Below are 19,106 nucleotides of genomic sequence, written 5' to 3'. Positions count from 1 at the left end.
TAAGACCCTCCTTCACTGAAGTAAACCCAACTCCGGAGGCCGCTGGCTCCGAGACACCTTCACTATGACGCTTTTCAAAGATTTTGACAGAGACAAAAGGAGCATCTGGTGCAATGAAAACTACTACTAAAAAAAAAAAGACTTTCCCCCCCCCCCCGACAAAGATTGACAAATCTTTTCCCTTACTTCTGCAATGCTGTGTCCAGAAGTGAAATGAATTACCCAGACAGACTTCAGGTTTAACCACAAGCAAGCGCTGTGTTTCTTGGGATTTATTAACTGGATGTGCAGTAACAAAATACCCTTTTAGGTCTTTTTTGACCTGTATACATAGACAAATGCACACAAAAGAATGTACAAAAACAATCAACTAAATACAGAGAAACAGTATATCCTTAGGTAGGTGTATTAATTGGAACTTGGAAACAAGATGTGAAAATCAAAGACAAATGGAGGATGTGGGGGCTCCGGGCCTGGGCGAGACCCCTCGCTCCGCTGCCCCCTGCTCTACAGCGCCCGCGAGCACACAGCACGGGGCCCGGGTCTGCAGGGCCAGCCTGACCGCCGCCGAGCTGCCGGTCGCGGTGCAGGGGCAGCGCCGCCTCCCCTCCCCCGGCGGCTCCAGCAGTGTGGGTCCGTGATGCCGCAGCTCTCCGGGAGACGTTAAACAGGGACGAGACCAGTCAATCCCAGAGCCAATCTATCCTGCTAATTCCTTCTGTTCCGAGGAAGTCATGCACCAGGCCGGAATGGCGGAGAGCGAGGCCTGCCATCCATTAAAACTACATCTGAGCTGGGAAACCGAGACGACCGGTATAGGCGGTGGGTGCACCTACGTACAGGTAGTCGATGCCCACATGCATCACAAATTGTATTCTGGACGGACCGATCCAAATATCACACGCTTCAAACAGCACGAGGAGCGAGCTGTTCTTGATGTAAAACAACGTTTCCCTTTTCACAGGGCAGAACATTTTTCTTTTGCACTGAAACAGAACCTCATGGGGCTGTTGCAAAAATCCCATCGGATCTCTGAAGATTCTGCGCAATGACTTTCGATCAGGGCCACAAGAAGGTCACGAGTGGCTTCTACTGACTGTGAAAGACCCTGACGTGATCTCTCCGGTCCGCTGGACACAAGATCCAGGTCACAGGGTCACATCTTGGCTGCCTCCAAGAATCCAGCCATCGCGCTCCAGATCTCTGCCCCACAGAAACAGCAATCACGCACACCGCCTGATATTCCAGGTGCCACTTTATTAGAAGACGTCACATGTCTGGAGTTTACTCAGAATGGCTCTTTCAAACAGGGTGCACATTGGTTAGATCTACTGCCCCGCAGCACTGCAGCCTGTGGTGCTCTCTATGTGGAGTCTGTATGTTTTTCCCCTGTGTTTGTGTGGGTTTCCTCCGGATGCTCCAATTTCCTCCCACGATCCAAAGACATACTGGTAGGTTAACTGGCTTCTGGGAAAACTGGCCCTGGTGTGAGTGTGTGTATGTATCTGTGTTTGTGTCTGTATGTGACCTGTGATAGACTGGTGTCCCATCCAGGGTATTTCCTGCCTTGCACCCACTGCTTGCTGGGATACGCTCTGGCTCCCCTGCTACCCTCAAGTGGAAAAATATGGATGGACAGACTCTTTTAAACCTAGGCTTTGCAAGCTTGATGTGTGACTAGGCAATTTAATCACAACCGAGGCAACATCTCTGAATCCTGCTTCTGTTTTCTGCATCATTGACTGATTACACCCACTTAGAGGATCAAACAGCATTGCTGTGGCATCTAACCCTGCAGGCCAAAGCGATCGGAGCTGGCGGGGACACGCGAGGGGCTGTCCCAGGGCACTCACCTGGTGGTTGGGCACTATGTGTGGCCCCTGCAGCAGTGGGGGACGGATTGGGGGGTTATACTGTAAAGGCTGGCCCAGCAACGGATACCGCCCATCACCTGAGGGGGGCGACACAACACGAGCTTAAACGCAAACGTGAATAACACTGACATTTCATTTTCCAACTTTCAGTCTGTAAAAAACCCCCCAAAAACAACTGCCTTCATGAGACTGAACCGTCTTTGCAATGGCTTCGGGAGCTCAGGTGATATCACTCTGCAGGACGACACCCCATTATAAAGTACGAGTACCATCGCCCCCCCCCCACGGTCCTGGACTCACCTTGCCCAGGAATGAACGGTCGTGAGAACTGAGGCATGACGGAGATAGGAGTGAGCCCAGAGCGGAGGTTTTTCATGTTGGTGAGCTGGGTGGGGGCGGGAGACTGTGCAGGAGAGGTGGCTGGGCTGCCCAGCTGGGGACTGCTCTGGAAGGAGAGGAGGACAGCGGGCAGAGATCCAGGAACAGGCTGAGGAGAAGGAGGAAGGCCGCAGAAACCCAAGCTGCTCTGACAGGGCAGTATTACCTGGCTTTTAGTCCGAATTGCCAAGAGATAAAGATGAGTTTCTGCCATTGCCTTCGTGTTACTGTCTCGAGGACGTTTAAACAGATACCATGAAGATGCAGAAGAGGAGAACACGAAGGTGAGGTGAGATGCGAAATGAATGCAAGAAACCGTCACCTATATTTTTTCAGGTTGCAAAACCGAGTTCAAGTTCCTCAGCCCCGAGACGAGAATTTGTGTCACAGGGTAATGAGGGATTAGGGGGTGACAGGATTACAAACCACATGCTTGCCTAAGTGGTTCTGACACCAGATGCAAACTGAACGAACGGCTCTTTGAACTGCGCATACCTGGGAGGTGTCTAAAGTGGGGAGCTCAGTGGGCTTGTGGCCCCTCTGGTGGTCAAGGCTGTAGTATTTGTTGTGCTTCCACTGCGGTGGCGAATGTGCCCTGGGCTGGTGGTTTGTGGGTAACGTCAGCTGCATCATGACCATCCCGCTGCCGATGGGAGGTGGCACAGCTGAAAGCACAGCAGACGCACAAGGTGAGAGACTCCTGCCAGCCACAGCGTCGCCCGAGTCAGTACCCTCGAGTAAATGAAGACAAACGCACTGGAAATATACCCATTAGCTCGAAATGCCTCTTTAAGGGGTTCAACACAGAAAGCTCTCTGCATACTCAAGCTACCCATAACTCCTACCCCCTCTTTTCATTTATTCTGGCCTCAGCACCTTGTTCCTGCTTACATAATAAAAAACAAAACACGTTTTGCAATACCTACACCAACAAGAACAAAGAATGCAACTATATCCAATTTGACTGCTCTTCATATATTTTATCTTTAAGGACAACAAACACTACTGCAGGATTCACAACTCATCACCACTGGCGACTTAAAACAGAAGTGCTGATTGGTAGCCCGATGTCTAAATTGTTGGTCTTGTAGTTTGTGTTAAGTACGCTTTCCTGCAAGGGCAGGCGAAACGGACGCAAAGAGATGCATCACTGATAAGTGCACAACTCGGATCCAAAATATATTTGAAAAGCATCCACATTTTTTCAGTGTTTATTTAAAATACAAATTCCTTTAAAACTAATTTAAATATGCTATGCACCTAGAGATTTAATTAAGTAAAGTTCCAATCCATGGCTTTATTAAAAATGTAGTTGTTTAAAAATAATTTCATGATCTGGAGACCCAACCATGGGCTGCTGATGCATAATTAATAGCTGATTGGATACTATGTTCAAGTTCCAACGACACTTGGGCATAAATACTTAATCATGTTATAATTTTCAATGGCCTAGCACCCAATTAATACTGCCAACAAAATGCTAAAGTTCATGTGTGTGGACCTTCTCATAATCTCATTATTGCCAAACTTCAAAACGCCTTCCACTCTTCATTTGCATTCTGATGGATAACAAAGCAATATAATGGTTTCAGTTTGTTCTGTGGATAAGTGATGCATAGCGTGCATTAAAGAAAAGAATTATAGGTTGCTAGTGTAATATACTGCATATCAAATACAGCAAGTTTCCTGCATAGCTTGACTTTGCATGTTCTGAAGCCTCTTTTACTTCACTGTTTCTGGATCTGTTGCATTCAGGTGTGTGAGGGGTTATGTTTTGTCATGTGACATTCCTTTCATGCTGCCTCTGGCCGATTGCTTCGCTGTTAAAAAGACTATAATACTGGAAAACAAGACTGGAGCAGCTTTTCACTTCGCATCACAGCTGCTCGGTGTTTTGAGCTGTCTCCCTGTGAAGAAGAGATTCAGGAGACTTGTGATTCAGTCCTGAAGTTCCCCACCCGATATACAATCTGGTTGTGTGTTGATTTCCCCTATTGTTGAGACATGTAAACAGTATTACTTTCAACAGAACAGAGATGTGTATATTGAAGAATAGTCACAAGTATGACGTTTAAATTAAGTATGATGAATAGTGTTAAACATTTTGCACATTAATCAATGAAAACAGGAGTCACTTCTTTACTCAAAGAGTGGTGGGAGTCTGGAACATGTTGTTGAAGCCAATATCCTGACTTCTTTCACAAAATGACAGGATGAGACATGGGTCACCTGACAAACCGGCTACATGGGCCAAAAGGCTTCTCTCATTTGAAACCTCTCATTTTCTGACAGCTCCTGAAATGAACAAAATCCAGGTATTTTCCTGAACTTAGTTCCTTAACAGAAATATTCCTCCAGGTGAAAAGAATCATTTTTTATCAAGACTGAGTATTTGAAAACAAGTCCTGTGACTCAAGTGTTCATCTGAACAACAGCCCACTGAAAGCCATTGTACAATATTTAAGCACCTTTTCAATGTACTGGGGTAATGTAAATAGCAGGACATGGAAAGGAATCAAGAGTGATGACTTGCATATCCTTCTCAGCAGTCGTAATGCTGAAGCCTCTTCTCAGGTAGATAACTAAACAAAATGTTTTCACTCAAAAGGGACAGTACAGCTTGAATTTACACTGCAAACTGATCAGGAAGTTTCATTTCATTGGGTAGGCCTTGTATGAACTGACTGAAGTTCACTCACAGTGCTGCTCTGAAGGGAAATTAATTTGAGGTTTTGAAAGGCTTAATTATGATCACTTATAAAAAGAAAAGGAAATTCCATAATCCGTCCACAGGCTCAAAATAAAATTGACACTTAATGGGAAAAATATGAAAAATTAAAATTCTATTTAAGAGGGGTTAATAGATTTTGACAATTAATAATAAAAGTCGATTGTTAAAACCAGAAGGTGCCTGTCAGCTTTTTAAATGAACAATCAAGGGCTCAGACTGTCCATCACTCTAACTGTTACAAAATACTGCTCTTAAACATGGAAATCTCCACGAAACATTTTTAATGCAATGGGCTCGAGCAGAACAGGAGCTCGTGTCTGTAGCTGCCATCATTTACTGAACTGAATCAGTTGTAGGTTTTCAGTGGAGATCCTGACTGCTACACCGACCAGGGCTCGAACTGTAGGGCAGAACTGTAGGGAGAGGAGAGCTGCACGGGCTGAGAGTAAACATCTGGAGAGCAGATACAGACAGAAGCTTCTTCTAGAGATCAGGGGGTTTCATCAAACAGCGCTGTCGAGGTAGAAGTGACAGCTGCCATGAAGGGAGAAAACCGCTTGGTGGAAATGTACTGCGTGGGAATGCAGAAAACCTGCCAGGCTTTCTGAGGGGAGATGAACCTGCCAATGATCTTTCGCGGCACCACGGACAGAGCCCACCAGGGGGCGCCGGTCAGCGGGACGGCGGTACCTGTGCACTGCTGGGAGCTGCAGGGAGAGGAGGAGCGTGGGAACTGCATCTGCTCGCTGCCTGGAGGGGGCAGGAACCCAACTGAGGAGCTGAAGACAGGCAGGAATGAGAGACGGCAGAGACACATCCTGGCACAGCAGCAACCCTGAGCAACATTCAGAAGAGTAGCTAACACAGCTCCTGCTTGGCTTTTTTATGTGTTAATTACAGAGTGAGACTGACAACATCTTTTGAGGCGCGGTCGCTAAAGAACACTAAATGCAGAAACGCTGAAATTATTATTATTTATGCTGGAATGCTGAAGAAGTGAGCACTATTCCCATGTTAACAGCCTCTTAAAGAAAATAAAGAAGTATAAATTACACTGGGTATTTTAATAAAAACAACAACAAAAATCAGCTATTATTGACACCACACTCAAAAAGAAATAGCAGAGATGCCGTGCCGTTTTTCAGTCCAGTTTGCTACAAGCTTAATGCTGGTGAAAAAAATCCCAGCCAGCTGATGTTCCAGCTATACAGACTGAGGCAGCTGCTGCAGCAGGCAGAGCTCCAAGGAGATCCACATGTCTGTAGTGCAGACATGAAGAATTGCACTGAGCACTTGGGACCTATGGCGCTATATTAAGACTCACTATATCTCGCTGGTTATAAATCACCGGCAGAATGACCTACGACAGGCCCCTTTGATTAAAAATAAAAATGTCAACTTGACCCCTCCTGCGTGCCGTTATAATGGTTGCTGTAGCAACAGATGATGGCTTACTTTAGAAAAAAAAAATTGTGCTGTGCTGGAAGAATTAATTAAATATGGTTCTCCTTACCTTAGCCTACAAATTACAGTAGAGCTGTGGACATTTAATAACTGAGGTTAATCTCAAATAATTCCGTTCTCATTTGGGAACCACCGTTACACCAGAATGAACTCTTCCCGAACCTGTCTGCCTGTGCTAATTCTTTTAAAAGAGGTTTGTAATATAGACATCACAGAATCCCAGCCTCCCAGGTGATGCCCAGGCGAATGATTTAAACACAAAGAAAAAAAAAACATTTCTTGGGATTCTGAAAATGGAAAACATTTTCTTTCATTCAATGTAACCTAACTACCAATATTCTTCATGTGCAGAACGTATGAAATGATTTGCAAAGAAGTACATAACTGACCTCAAATTATTCTGCTGACTGGATGGAATAACACTGTAATAGACTTGCACTCCTGATGCAGGGATTGGGCCTTGGCTCGTCTGAGTGGGGATAATGACTGGCTGCTGATATGTCTGCTGGGGCATGCCCTGGGACCCTTGGGGCATTGATACCTGCACAAATACACAACCATGGGGGGTCAGAAGGGATTGATCGCCTCCCACACACCCCCATTTCAGACAGACTCCACAACAGCTACATCGAAGCGAGTGTGGCCTTCTGTGCTGTTGTAGCTAGAAAAGGCCAACTCTGCAAGCGTGAGCTTTGATTTGCAAAGAGCCTTTTCTCTTTTCCATTGAGTTTTCGCCAGATTCCTTTGTAAGTCCTGACCTGAGTGCTGCGCCCCAACTCCAGTGGAACACAGCAGCTCTGACTACATGAACTCCAACTCAATCCGCGCATCGATCCGCCCCGTATGGGTAAATAATACAGATTTATCTTTGCGAATCACAAACGCAAACGTGTCGGGGTCAGGCTAGCGAAACTCTAAGGGACCAACAGCCTTCTTCAAGCCAAGGAGAAGAACAAAAAGCAACCGACAAATGTGAAATGTTAAACAGCTATTCAACATCAGAGTAACCTGAGCCTGAAGAACGAGCATGTACACCCCCTCCCCACACACACCAGTGCCCACCTCCCAGGAAATACGATTTTCGAGTTACGGCAAGTTTACTATAGATATGTAAAGAGCAAGTGCTGCGGTACTTTCATTCTGAGGATGAATGACACACAGTAGGGGTAATGCAGTGTCCACCAGCATCACCCTGCGCTCCGTTTCACACTTTTTTCATATGTCATTTGTTTAATGAATGAACAGTACAGGATACTGTAATGAAACTCACAGTTCAGTATTCATACATTTCTAAAAAGGTAATTCGCTCTCCTCCAATCTTTCCTTTATTGGCTCCTGTAGGCTATTTGTGGTGGTGCTTAATTATTTGAATGTTGAGGTTTGAAAAGGTTTTATCTTTGCTAAGCAATGCCTTATGCCTGTTCACGCCACCAAGCAGAAGGGGTCGCGTCCCACTTCCACAAAAACCAGGTCCTGTGAAGACGTGCGGAAGTCGGGGAGGGGATGCACACGCTGAGGACAACCACCCGCAGATGCCCGAGGGCAGAAGGAACTACCCCGACCGGCAGCTACGGCGCCAGAAAGAATGGCTTCGGACTGGCAGGTACCTGATACGAGGGCACGGAAGGGTACTGAACCATCATGCCTTGAATGGGACTTCCCACAGTGCTGTGCTGGCTGCTCACCAGAGGCTGATTCTGCGGAGGGGCAACGCCCACCATGTTCTGATAGGGCTGCTGCTGGCTTGGGAGCATGGTATGGTAACCTGCAAGGACAAACAGCGCCTGCATGAGGACACGAGGACAGCGAGGCGCCACAGCGTGGACACTAACCCCAGTCCCAACTGCAGCGCAGAGAACGAACAAGTTCAGTGCAGTTTTTTTAGATGCATGCCTTTACCAATGCGGTTATTCTAAATATAAGAACAGAAGCCTTTTGGGTTAAACATCCTTTTCTTTCCTCTTACAATTTGACTTGCATTTATATTGTTTCATAAAACGTATAAACCAAAAGTATTTCAAATGGACACTTTCTAAATAAAATTGCAAATTAATTGCAAAAAAGCAGCAGGTATTTCTGAAGTAAGGAACAAAAGCCAAGTACTACAACCAAACTGATGGAAGAGGCACACATGGGTTCCTGCAAGCTAGTAAATGAACACAATTTTAACACGTTAACAACAGGCGAGAAATGAAGAACCACCCCGTGATAATCATCTATCTTTAGGAAATCAAGACTGGGGCCAGAGCTGTGAACACGAAGGGCCAAAAACACAGAATCGAGAATTTCGATCGACATAGCTAAAAGCAGGAATCAGGACAGTAACTTCACCCTTAAGCGCCCACAAAATTTTACTTCTCATTAAGAAGACACCCCCTTCAACAGGATCATTTCCAGGCTTGAAACAAATCTTATTTAAAAGCATATACAGACGGAAAGTAATAGCTCTAAACAGAAAAATGCCCCCTTCGTAACACGATTGGAAATATCGTCCTTTCATGAGGAACGGCATCGGTGTCAAGGTTACAAGAGATATTATCACTGGTGATGCTATCTAAAATTCTCACAGAAGAAAAGAGCCCAGGGACTGCACCATGGAATCGGAAGATTTTTCCATTTTTTTCCCGGCTTTCAAGGAGGTAACTGCAATCAATTTCGCAAGATGAGAAGAGAACTGGGACAAAAGAAATTGATGGCTTAGATTGTTCCCTGCAGCGCTACATGAAGCGGTCTATTTTTAGCTCAATTCTCTCACCTCCACTTACAACCAGGCATGAAGTGAATATGATATTAAGCACACAATATTCTAGCTGACTGAGCAGAAGGAAAATAAAAGATGCCTTTTGCAGAACTGTGACAGTATTTTCGCAAGCACTTGCGGCCTTCTGTCTCCCTCACTTTACGCCAACAAAACCAAGCTGGAGATGTGTTTGCACTTGATACAAGACCGTTGTAAAGCTCGTTTTGGGACACAGCTGGTCAGGAACTTCTTGTCGGTAAGAATAAAAAACTGCTTCACAACCAGCGCTCTACTGCTCTACTGATGGTGGGGCTCACGTTCAGGCTGCACCACCTGATCGGGGCGCTAGTCCGAACGCAGGAGGGAGCCTGCTGCTGCCACTGGCCGGAGAGGATGGAGCGGCTGAAAAAGAGACCGGTTCACTGTGAGAATTGTAGTCCTCTCAGACAGTGCTCCGGCCCCGGATCCGGGCGCTCAGTTCGCGGCATGAGGTAGCAGGTCACCCGGCACGCACACCCTCTCAATATCGGCAGGTTTCTCTCACGATCCAATACCTAACAATTACTTCGTGCAATTACCTAGAAAACACATTTTCTCTCACTTCAGGTGGCTTTTTAAGGGGATACGTCTCTAAAAACAACCTGTCCGCTGCTGCCAAACTTCAGGATTCCTCTGGCGCAGTTGGCTTCAAAAATGGTTTAATGAAAACCTTACAAGTCTCATAATGAATTTGTATATGATTCTTGAAAAGACAAAGAAAAAAGATCCCCTTAAAACGGTAACACAACCAGAAACACTGAAAATTGCAGTGCAGAAACAACTGGCAATTGCTTATATGATCAGAAAACATAACTGCAACAGCTAAAATCAAATATCGCAGTACAGACGCTTGAAAGGAAAATCAATGCACTATGTAATTAGTCTCCACTTCTCTTCATTCTTCGCTTGTTAATTGTTTCACAGCAGTTAATACATCTTATTGTGTTGCCACAGATGAGCTCGTGAGTGTCACAGGAAAACAACAAAGCAATGAACCATTCTCCCCCTTCAGCGCAATGCATGGAAAAATCAGAACCGTTCCTGGGAACAGAGGAATGAAAGCCATGAGCTCAAGAGGAAGGCGCAGAGGGCGCCCCCCCTGCAGGCCGGCTCGACGCAGACGCTACCTGCTGGCTGGGCGGGCTGGGCGGCCAGTGGCAGGGGCTGGCCCTGAGCGGGGCTGTAGTGCACGGAGTTGGCCGGCCGGTACTGCTGGCTGGAGTGTGGGTACTGGCCAGGCGCGCAGTAACACGTGGGCATCTTGGAGGGGGGGGGAAACAACAACAAAAAAAATATTCCTTCACTGTATGTCCTTGGTGGGTTTTCACAAGTACCTGGATTAGACCCATACAAGCAAGGCCAGCGCGCCCACACCAGCCACACAAAAGGCTTAAACACGACTAAAACTTAAAAGTCGATCTCTAAAGTGAGCAATATGATGCATAAGCATGTCACAAAGACCTAGCGGGCGCAAGGGCGCTCTCTGACAAGGGCTCCGCCACACTGTACCTGCTGCATGGGCGGCTGCACGTAGCCCTGCTGCTGAAGGACTGGCTGGTTGAGCTGGGGGGCCGCGGTGGAGTAGGAGGGGGCAGCAACTTGCCCCTGGGGGGCTACGATGTAGCTGGGCTGCTGAGGAGGGGGCTGGAGGACTACCGATGCAGGGTACATGGCAGTGTGGGCATCGGGACCGTCGCTGGAAGGCTGTCTGGCGAGGCTCATGTGGCTGAACTGGACGCCCAGGTTCTCTTGCTGCATTTTACACACACACACAGAAGAAAAAAAAAGAGATGAGCGCAATGTCCCACACAGCAGGGGGTCGCTCGCTCCAGCTGGCTCATTCTTGCGGCTACTGGCTAGTGGACCTCACTCAACTGCGGCGTGAAAGAAGCCAGCAGATGGGCTTCAGCAACATGGCAGGGTCACTCCTACAACAATTTGTGTAAAGAAGTACCTCCTGTTCTCGGTTTTTAAAGCACTCCTCCATTGTTTCCACTGGTGTCCTGCAGTTCATGAATGACAAAACAGTGGACTCAAAGTGACTCAACCTCTCCAACAGGTTACACTGGAAGGAGAGCTAGTCTGTGGGTGGAACACGCTGCATATCTTAACATTAAATTTCCTTATTGTATTGCTCCCACCCACCTCGTGGCCTGGAGTACTGAAAAAAGGAGGCTGACAGCATGTTTGGGATATATCAACCCCAACCCTATTAGCTCAAGTCCTTAAATATAATCTTTGTAACAGAAAGCCCTCTTAGTCTGACTAACTGATTCAGCAGTGTGAATAATTTAATTAATAATAATTCCTTACATATATAGTGGTTTTCTGGACAATTTATTCAAAGTGTTTTACAGGTAATGGGTAATCCCACTACAACCACCAATGGTGCCCCACTGGATGATGCACCAGTATGCTCCCCACACACCATCTCTCAGTGGGGAGGAGAACAGAGTGATGAAGCCAGTTCATAGAGAGGGATTATTATGAGACCATGATTGGTAAGAGCCAATGGGAAATTTGGCCAGGACACCAGGGTTACACCCCTACTCTTTTGAAGAAACGCCCTGGGATTTTTAATGACCACAGAGAGTCAGGACCTCGGCTTTACATCTTATCCGAAGGACACCACCTTTTTACAGTGTAGTGTCCCTGTCACTATACTGGGGCACTTGGACCCACAGAGACCACAGGGTGAGCGCCCCCTGCTGGCCCCATTAACCCCTCCCATCCAGGTACTGACCAGGCTCACAGCTGAATTTCAGTGGGCTGGCAGTTCCCAGTTACAGGGTGATATAGCTTGGCTATTTCTTCTGGCTTTTTTCTTTTATTTCTTTGCATTTTTTTCCAATCGAAAACTAGATCCGTCACTGAGCGGCAGAGGCCTCTGTCTTCTTGTTATTTTAGAAGACAGACGTTTATTCTCAAAGGCCACTTACTCTTATTAAGGCCACTTCAGTGCGATGCAGAATCAGTGAGCTGCTGCCAGAATCATTAAAGGAAGCCAATCTGTGATGGGTTCTGTCTGCATCATAAATAACACTGAAGAGACTGTGATGAACACAACAAAACTACATTCCTGTGAGCAAGAAGTGGGACCTCTACTCATTGTCCACAGACTACAAAACCTCCCGTAACTGCTTTAACCAAAATGCCTTAATAGTCCGTGCTTCCAGAGAACACTGAGCTACAGGTTTTCTTATGAGACAAGTCTCAGGCACCTCTCCTAATGCTTCCCTGTCTACACACACACGAGATGCAGGAAGTGGACTTTTGCTAATATATAAGAGGCGCCGACGTCTAAATACAGTTACGAGATTGAGGACAGGCCGGCGTGAAGCCACAGACATGCACAGTCATCCCCATCAGCACCGGCACACCCACACTGACTGACACACAGCAGAAAGAAGAGAAGATGGGGTACCACAGTGTACTGTTGGTTAGGGGAGACTGTCAGGAGCTGAGGTGGGTAAGAGATCGCAGAGTACTGGACAGGTGGCACAGAAGGCTGCAGCGGCCGAGGTGGCTGGAGAAGCGGCAGGGGTAGACACAGTTAATGGTTTAGTAGAGATGTTAAGACACATGATCTGAAAGACAGTCTGAAAAAAGCTCAATAATACATTATCCAACAGCAACAAGGGCAGAAATTAGACTGAACACAGAGACGACGCCTTGAGCGCGAGACAAAAGTCACGGTGCGTTCGGTAACCCAAGCTAAAAATGGATTCTTGTAACACAGCTTTATCTTAAAGATCTGTCCAACATCACTGAAACACTGAATCACTATCTTTTAAATATTAAACAGCAAGATAAATGAAGGCACAGAAGCATAGCCCGTGAAAGGAGAATTCATGCAAGTCTTCTTCATCGATATTTACTTTCTGGATGCTCTCCTGCTTCTGTTCTGACAGATAGCTCTTACCGGGGCTGTATGGTTCATCTTCGCACACTGAGCTATGAATCACAGCCCCGTCTTAATTATCCTGCAAGACATCACATTCCGCCCCGAGAACAGCGAGACTAAATCGATTTACTAATCTGGCATTTAATTAATGCTCTTTAATACCCCGTCTCCCTTATTCGCCACTCTCGACATCGCAGGGTATTGAGTCGTAATGAGAATTTGAGACGCCTTGTGGCCCGACGCGACGCTGCCTCTTTAAGAGGGGTCTTTAAGAGTTAAAGAAGATTCTCCTGTTCTCCTTGTGCACCTGGGGGGCAGTGTCTCCTGAACCAGGAAGGGAACCGCCGCGCTGCCCACAGAGACACTGACCTGCGAGAGGACGTGGTTGACGGGCTGGCCAGGCGGGGGCATCGGCGGGGGCGGAGGGGGCGGCGGCGGCGCGTGCTGAGCTGGGGTCCTTACGGGCTGCTGGGAAATGGCGGGGTTGTACACAACCGTACTGCCATCAGGGTTCAAGAAGGGCTGACCTGCAAAGGCAAGACGGTGGAGACGGGGGGGGGGGGGGGGGTCTTTAGCTTTGCCCCCCACCACAGAGGAAGACCACCTTGCTGGTCCATTACTGCTCACGGCTGAGTGCCTTCACCCCCCCACCCCCCCCCCCCCAGCCTCTCTCTTCCCCTTCGCTCAGCTCGGGCACCGCCGGAGCCCCGCTCCAGCTTCCCTGCGGCGCGTCACGGCCCACTCCCGCGGAACAAGAGCCGCTGGATGGGAACCCGGGATCAACCAGCGGCAGCTACCGGCGCGGCCCGATGGGGCTCTCGTCTGCCACCGGTCTCGGGGCCTCACGGCCACGCCCCCGGCCGCTCCTCCTCACGACGCTGCCGGCCCGGCGATCGCCAGCTGTCTTGTCCACAGGGACAGCCCCGCGCCTCGCCAGCCCCAGCCCGTGGGCCACACCGCTCCCTGAGACTGCCGGACGCCTTGCTGGTCTGAGGGACCGCCCCCCGTCTGCCTGCGCCCCAAATCACACGGCCTGCTCCTGCAGCCCTTTTAAAACACGAATCCCCAACACCTCACTACCACCGAAAAATCCCCCAGAAGCCAGCTTCTTAAAAAGGTCAATAAGCAATTATCCATACGAGCTGATACTCAGAATACATTAATGTCAGCCGTGGACCCCTATTATCAGCCTCATGCATAATTTAAAATAAGTAAAACAACGCAGAATATATTAAACAGAGGCTGCAGTTTTGTTTACTTGAATTACAAGCAATTGCGCAATCTGCTCTGCACACACATTCTGGTTTGTTTTTGAATTTCAGCTGCAACAATCAACAATGCTCTATTAGTCTACTTAAGTGTTACAAAATAACAGCTGTGGCATAATGTGTGTCATCTACTAAAGTGTGTAACACAATCTAAATTCTTATGTGCAAGATGAAGCATTCCACTTCCTAGCAGAGTCAGCCTGAGCTGAAGTACGCAACACTATTAGATACACAATCCAACTAAAAAGCAGGAAATGGCCACCTGAGTGAAATTCTCCATCTACAACAGAAAATTCCTGGATGATGTCAAACAACGAGATGTGCCAACTGTGCCACAGCAGGGCCTGGATCACCAATCACCCCAATCCTGGATGTTCTGAGCGGGGGACAGCAGGACACTGTCTGCCTGTTCTAAGTATGGCACGTGCGTAAATTAAAAACTCGGCAGGAGTCGACAGTTCAGTCGTTAATGGGCCACAGGTTAAGTCAAGGTGTCGCTGATCTAATACCAGCGCCGCCTGTGTCTGTAAAGGGACAAGTCTAGACTCGCCGCCACCCCCCGACGACACGAGCTCCGGGCTCTGCTGTTTCAGCAAAAGAGCAGGGGTCCCAGCCCAGAGCACCTCGCTAACGCGGTGGCGCGGAGCTCGAAGAGGACAGGACCCACAGCACGCCGGTGCCAGCGCACATTTCAGTACACCTCCAACGCCTGGCTACTGATGGCCCCGCAAGATCAGGCCACCCTTTGTTTAGTTACTGTTACACCCCACCACCACCACCCCTTTACAAGGACAGGAGAAAGAAAGAGAGCAAGAAAAAGCAGTTGTTTCCAATTAGGGTTTTGGGAGAACGAAAAAAAAAATTAAAAGGGTGAGCTAAACATACCCCTTCCCCCCTTTAACCACAAAATGAAAGACACACACACACACACACACACACACACACACACACACACACACACCACTGACGAACACAAAGAACAAACAGCTTAAATCAATACATCTATATAAAGAGATGAGTGTCGCACCACTCGGATACCAACCTGTGTGAGGGTTGATCAGAATACTGCCCGGCGGTATCCCTGTGGCTTCCAGGGGAAGCACATAGTAGCTAGCACTAGCTGTCGATGCCACCTGCCCACTCACGCCACCATCAAAGGACAGAGAATGACTAGTGCTGGCAGCTGGATAGGAGGAAGGTGCAGCATGGGTAGGCTGGCTTAAAGCTGTAACAGGAAGTGGCTGCTGGGTGCGAGAAAGCGAACCCGTGGATGACCCTACACTACTAGAAGACTCAGAACCTGGGAAAGGAGTAACGAGAAGCTCTTTACCCACAGATAGAAACAACATGCGCATTTCTGCATCGGCGCATCAGTTGACGCGTTCCTTGAGATGCAACCACGTTACAATCCCCAGAGCGGCCACAGCGACTTCATTCCCTTCTTGAACAGATCAAAGCCCGAATTCATTGGGTACACATGCAGCAGGAATCGCCAACCCAGCACACTCAGGAGCACAGCTAACAGTGCATGGTTGGACCCCCTTTCTAATGATGGGCAAACTGTGAGGTTATAAGTCTCTCTTTCCTTATAACAGCTACTCTGGCAGCTATTTAGCAGGGCGATTGAGTTCTGGTCTTTTTATGCCCAGTTGCAACAGAAAATATTGTTCCACTTTTGTGAGGATCTTATAACTTGCTAACTTGTTAAATACGCTTCTTATGAGCTCTATGCTAATCGTGCCTGGTGTCACTGGCGATACTTATCTCAAACTCAGGTATACAAAATGAGTTGAAAAGGGTCTCCATCTACTTAAGGTGCGGAAACTGTCATTTAATTCTTTCAATAGTAAAAGACCACTGTAAAATATGCAAAACCAGGACAGCTTAACAGCTGTTAACTGAAGTCTTCTCAGTAGCACAAAAACAGGCCTGAGGCTATATGATGTGAACAGATTCCCAAACTACGAAGAGGTGTGTCACTAACATGAAATGTTGATAAAGAAGAAAACTAATATATTGCTGTGGAAAAGTTCATAAAGCATTGCTTTTGTTAGTTTACAATTAATCTATAAAAGAGCAGTGCATTTTTTGTACAGAGAAAAACGCCCACTTACGCCCACTTTGGACCATTATAACAGCCAATGAATTCAGACTTTTAACGTCCAGGAAAACGACAGCAGGAACGCCAAAAGAAAAAAAACGAAGCAAAGACATGCAGCAGAGATTTTCTGTTAGCATCAGCAGCAGAGCAAAGATGAGGTTTAGTGTGCTGAAAGAAGAGGCGTCACGGGCACACAACACGGAACACACACCCCACCAAGGACAGCGCGCGCCAGGAGCCGCTCTCCGACGCGGGAAGCGAAGGCAAACCGTTTCATTACCAACTGGAAATGAAAGGCCCGGGAAGCAGTCCCTCGGCGCGGGGACAACAATGGCAAAAAAAAACAAAAAGAAAAGCAACACAAAAGCCTCTTCCTGAAATAATGTAGGCAGATAAAAAGAGCGCTTGGTGGGGCACTCTCCCTCCCCGCTGAGCCCGAGGAGAGCTCGTTCTTCCCGACTCGTCTGCCTCCATTAAGATCAGGAACAAACGCCGCACAGTGACGCCCCGCAAAACTTCACGAACATTCACCGCAAAGCCTCTTTAACTTTTCTAGACAGCCGAGGCTACGGGTACTCTTTAAAACACTTAACGGCTGACAAGACTTTACTTACACGACAGTTACTTATACTCTTTAACGATCAATAAGAGCCATGCGTGCGGGCGGTTCCACCTCACCGCGTCGCGTGCAAGCCCGCTCTCTCGCCCACTTGCCTGTCTTAGACAGCCTGCCCGTGCTCTTGCTGCTCCCTGAGCTGTCCCCCCTGATCAGGACAGAGATGCCACTGAAGCTGCTGGCCTTGGTCATGGCCGGCTTGTGGTTCCGGTTGGAGCTGTCCGAGTCCGTGCTGCTCCAGGGCCGGGGCTCCGTGCACCTGGGCTCGTTCTCCGAACTGCTCTGCCGGCTGCTGGCGGATCGTCCGGATGCATCTTTATTCACCCTGCGGCGGTTTTTATTTTAGAGAAACAAAACACGATTAACTCAGGTTTAACAGTCGTCCAGCACGCGCTCACATCAAGCCCCAGGAAGCATCAGGCCTGTCGGCAGGACAAAGAGATCTCCTGCAACAGCTGTGGCATGCAAAGCCATGCAACTCGCACGGGTCCAGTGAAACAAGAGACGAGGTACCTAAAGATCTGTCGTCTTTGCTGTGTACTATTTGAAGATTCATCTTCCTGTATTCTGTAGGCGGTTTGGGAAAAAAAAACAGGACACGGTTTTTAACAAGCAACATTCATGTGAACTGCATATACACCTACATGCAAATTCCACATCTGCACTGACCTTTTATCTGGGGGAAAGCTCTCTTGGGTGCACAAACCCTGTCAAAAAAAGAAACACATTTTACTGCAATGACATCCTGAACATGTTCAGAATTCAAACAAGGCACCTTAAGTGAGTTATTCACATCAAAAATGAATCCCTCAACTGTGTTTATAGCATTATGGACAAATTTACTGTTTCCTTAACAAGGCTTTCCCTTGATTGAACACTTGTCTTTAGAAAATTGGCCTTTGGGGATTTTCAATGTATTAACCAACAGAATACACTGGTCCCAGCTTTGTTTTGCAGTAGTGCTTATGCATTCTTGGTTCCAGTGCGACATGGTCTTATTTCCCACTCTGAAGCAAGTTACAGACAAATGCAACAGCCACAGTTGTGCTTTAAATCTGAGTCTGCTCATTTGAAGGTAAACTCGTGAACACAAATCTCACATCTTTAAATATTCTCTCTCGCGCTCTCAGGTACTCCTCTTCTCGTTCTTCGATGGACTTGCTTCTTCTGTCTTCCTTCAGCCTGATTCGCATCTGAAAAAATAAAACCTTCATCAACATTAACTTAGTAAAACCATATGCCTCAGAACGAAACTGCAGGCCTTGACAAAACCGCTTGATCAGAACCTACCGAGCTGTCGTCTTTGTCCATGCTGGAGTTGTCTCTTTTGAGAATGTACCGTTTTTGGAAATCATCACCTTTGTCATCTTTAATGTGCTCAGAAAATTTTTGATCGGGTCTAAGAAGGAAAGGAGGTAGAAAATAAATTAGTGAACAGCAAACAAAAAGGCAATAATAAATAATAATTTAACAATAAATAAACATTCCTCTGCTGGCCAAGTGTACCATCAATGCACAGATTCCTGAACTTTTATATCTAAAATATGTGGTGAGAATTTAAATAACTGCACATCGTGCTGCTCTTTTATTTTATTCTTTCAAAAGCTGCCTACATAAAACAATGTTATTGTATTAAGGCACGTGTTTTTGCTTCTACTGCAGGTTAGCTAATACTAATGATGGAAATTGGCAGCTTTTCATCAGCATAACTTGGATGAATTTTGCATGACTACAGTGAAGCAGGAGACGAATGCTCCACAGTGAGAAGATACTTACATTCTTGTATTGCTAGTTTTGTTAATAATTACAGATTTGCCGGTTTGATCAACGTTGTGATCTAATCCGAAGTACGCAGCTACTCTGTGCAACAGCATTCTGTGGTACGATGTCATGGGAGGGAATTTTCTTCGCTGAGATCTGAAAAATAACAGGAAACTAATTAATGGACTTGGGAAGTAGAATTACAGAAATAAATATGGAGATAGGCAGCA

At 47.1% G+C, this 19,106-nt stretch overlaps 1 protein-coding gene across 17 annotated transcripts in view; it reads right to left on the bottom strand.

The window, feature by feature from the left end:
* r3hdm1 (R3H domain containing 1) overlaps nucleotides 1-19,106 on the bottom strand; it is a 50,017-nt gene that overhangs the window by 4,163 nt on the left and 26,748 nt on the right. For 8 of the 17 annotated variants that reach the window (XM_088606221.1, XM_088606224.1, XM_088606219.1 and 5 more), the window contains 17 exons: nucleotides 18,892-19,032; nucleotides 18,406-18,514; nucleotides 18,216-18,323; nucleotides 17,785-17,822; nucleotides 17,629-17,682; nucleotides 17,214-17,440; nucleotides 15,441-15,698; nucleotides 13,500-13,657; nucleotides 12,651-12,752; nucleotides 10,736-10,978; nucleotides 10,354-10,486; nucleotides 8,055-8,212; nucleotides 6,837-6,988; nucleotides 5,674-5,762; nucleotides 2,748-2,917; nucleotides 2,175-2,319; nucleotides 1,854-1,951 (listed from right to left, as the gene is read on the bottom strand). In XM_088606221.1, coding sequence (XP_088462347.1) covers nucleotides 1,854-1,951; nucleotides 2,175-2,319; nucleotides 2,748-2,917; nucleotides 5,674-5,762; nucleotides 6,837-6,988; nucleotides 8,055-8,212; nucleotides 10,354-10,486; nucleotides 10,736-10,978; nucleotides 12,651-12,752; nucleotides 13,500-13,657; nucleotides 15,441-15,698; nucleotides 17,214-17,440; nucleotides 17,629-17,682; nucleotides 17,785-17,822; nucleotides 18,216-18,323; nucleotides 18,406-18,514; nucleotides 18,892-19,032 — 2,383 coding nt within the window. Of the gene's footprint in view, nucleotides 1-232; nucleotides 1,204-1,853; nucleotides 1,952-2,174; nucleotides 2,320-2,747; nucleotides 2,918-5,673; nucleotides 5,763-6,836; nucleotides 6,989-8,054; nucleotides 8,213-10,353; nucleotides 10,487-10,735; nucleotides 10,979-12,650; nucleotides 12,753-13,499; nucleotides 13,658-15,440; nucleotides 15,699-17,213; nucleotides 17,441-17,628; nucleotides 17,683-17,784; nucleotides 17,823-18,215; nucleotides 18,324-18,405; nucleotides 18,515-18,891; nucleotides 19,033-19,106 lie in introns of those variants that run through there. The other 9 variants (XM_088606227.1, XM_088606231.1, XM_088606235.1 and 6 more) reach the window with 8 other exon arrangements.

Source organism: Lepisosteus platostomus, chromosome 14 (genome assembly GCF_059453375.1).
Source record: "Lepisosteus platostomus isolate fLepPlt1 chromosome 14, fLepPlt1.hap1, whole genome shotgun sequence".
Taxonomy (NCBI): Eukaryota; Metazoa; Chordata; class Actinopteri; order Semionotiformes; family Lepisosteidae; genus Lepisosteus; species Lepisosteus platostomus.
This window is presented reverse-complemented; position numbering and strand designations above follow the sequence as displayed.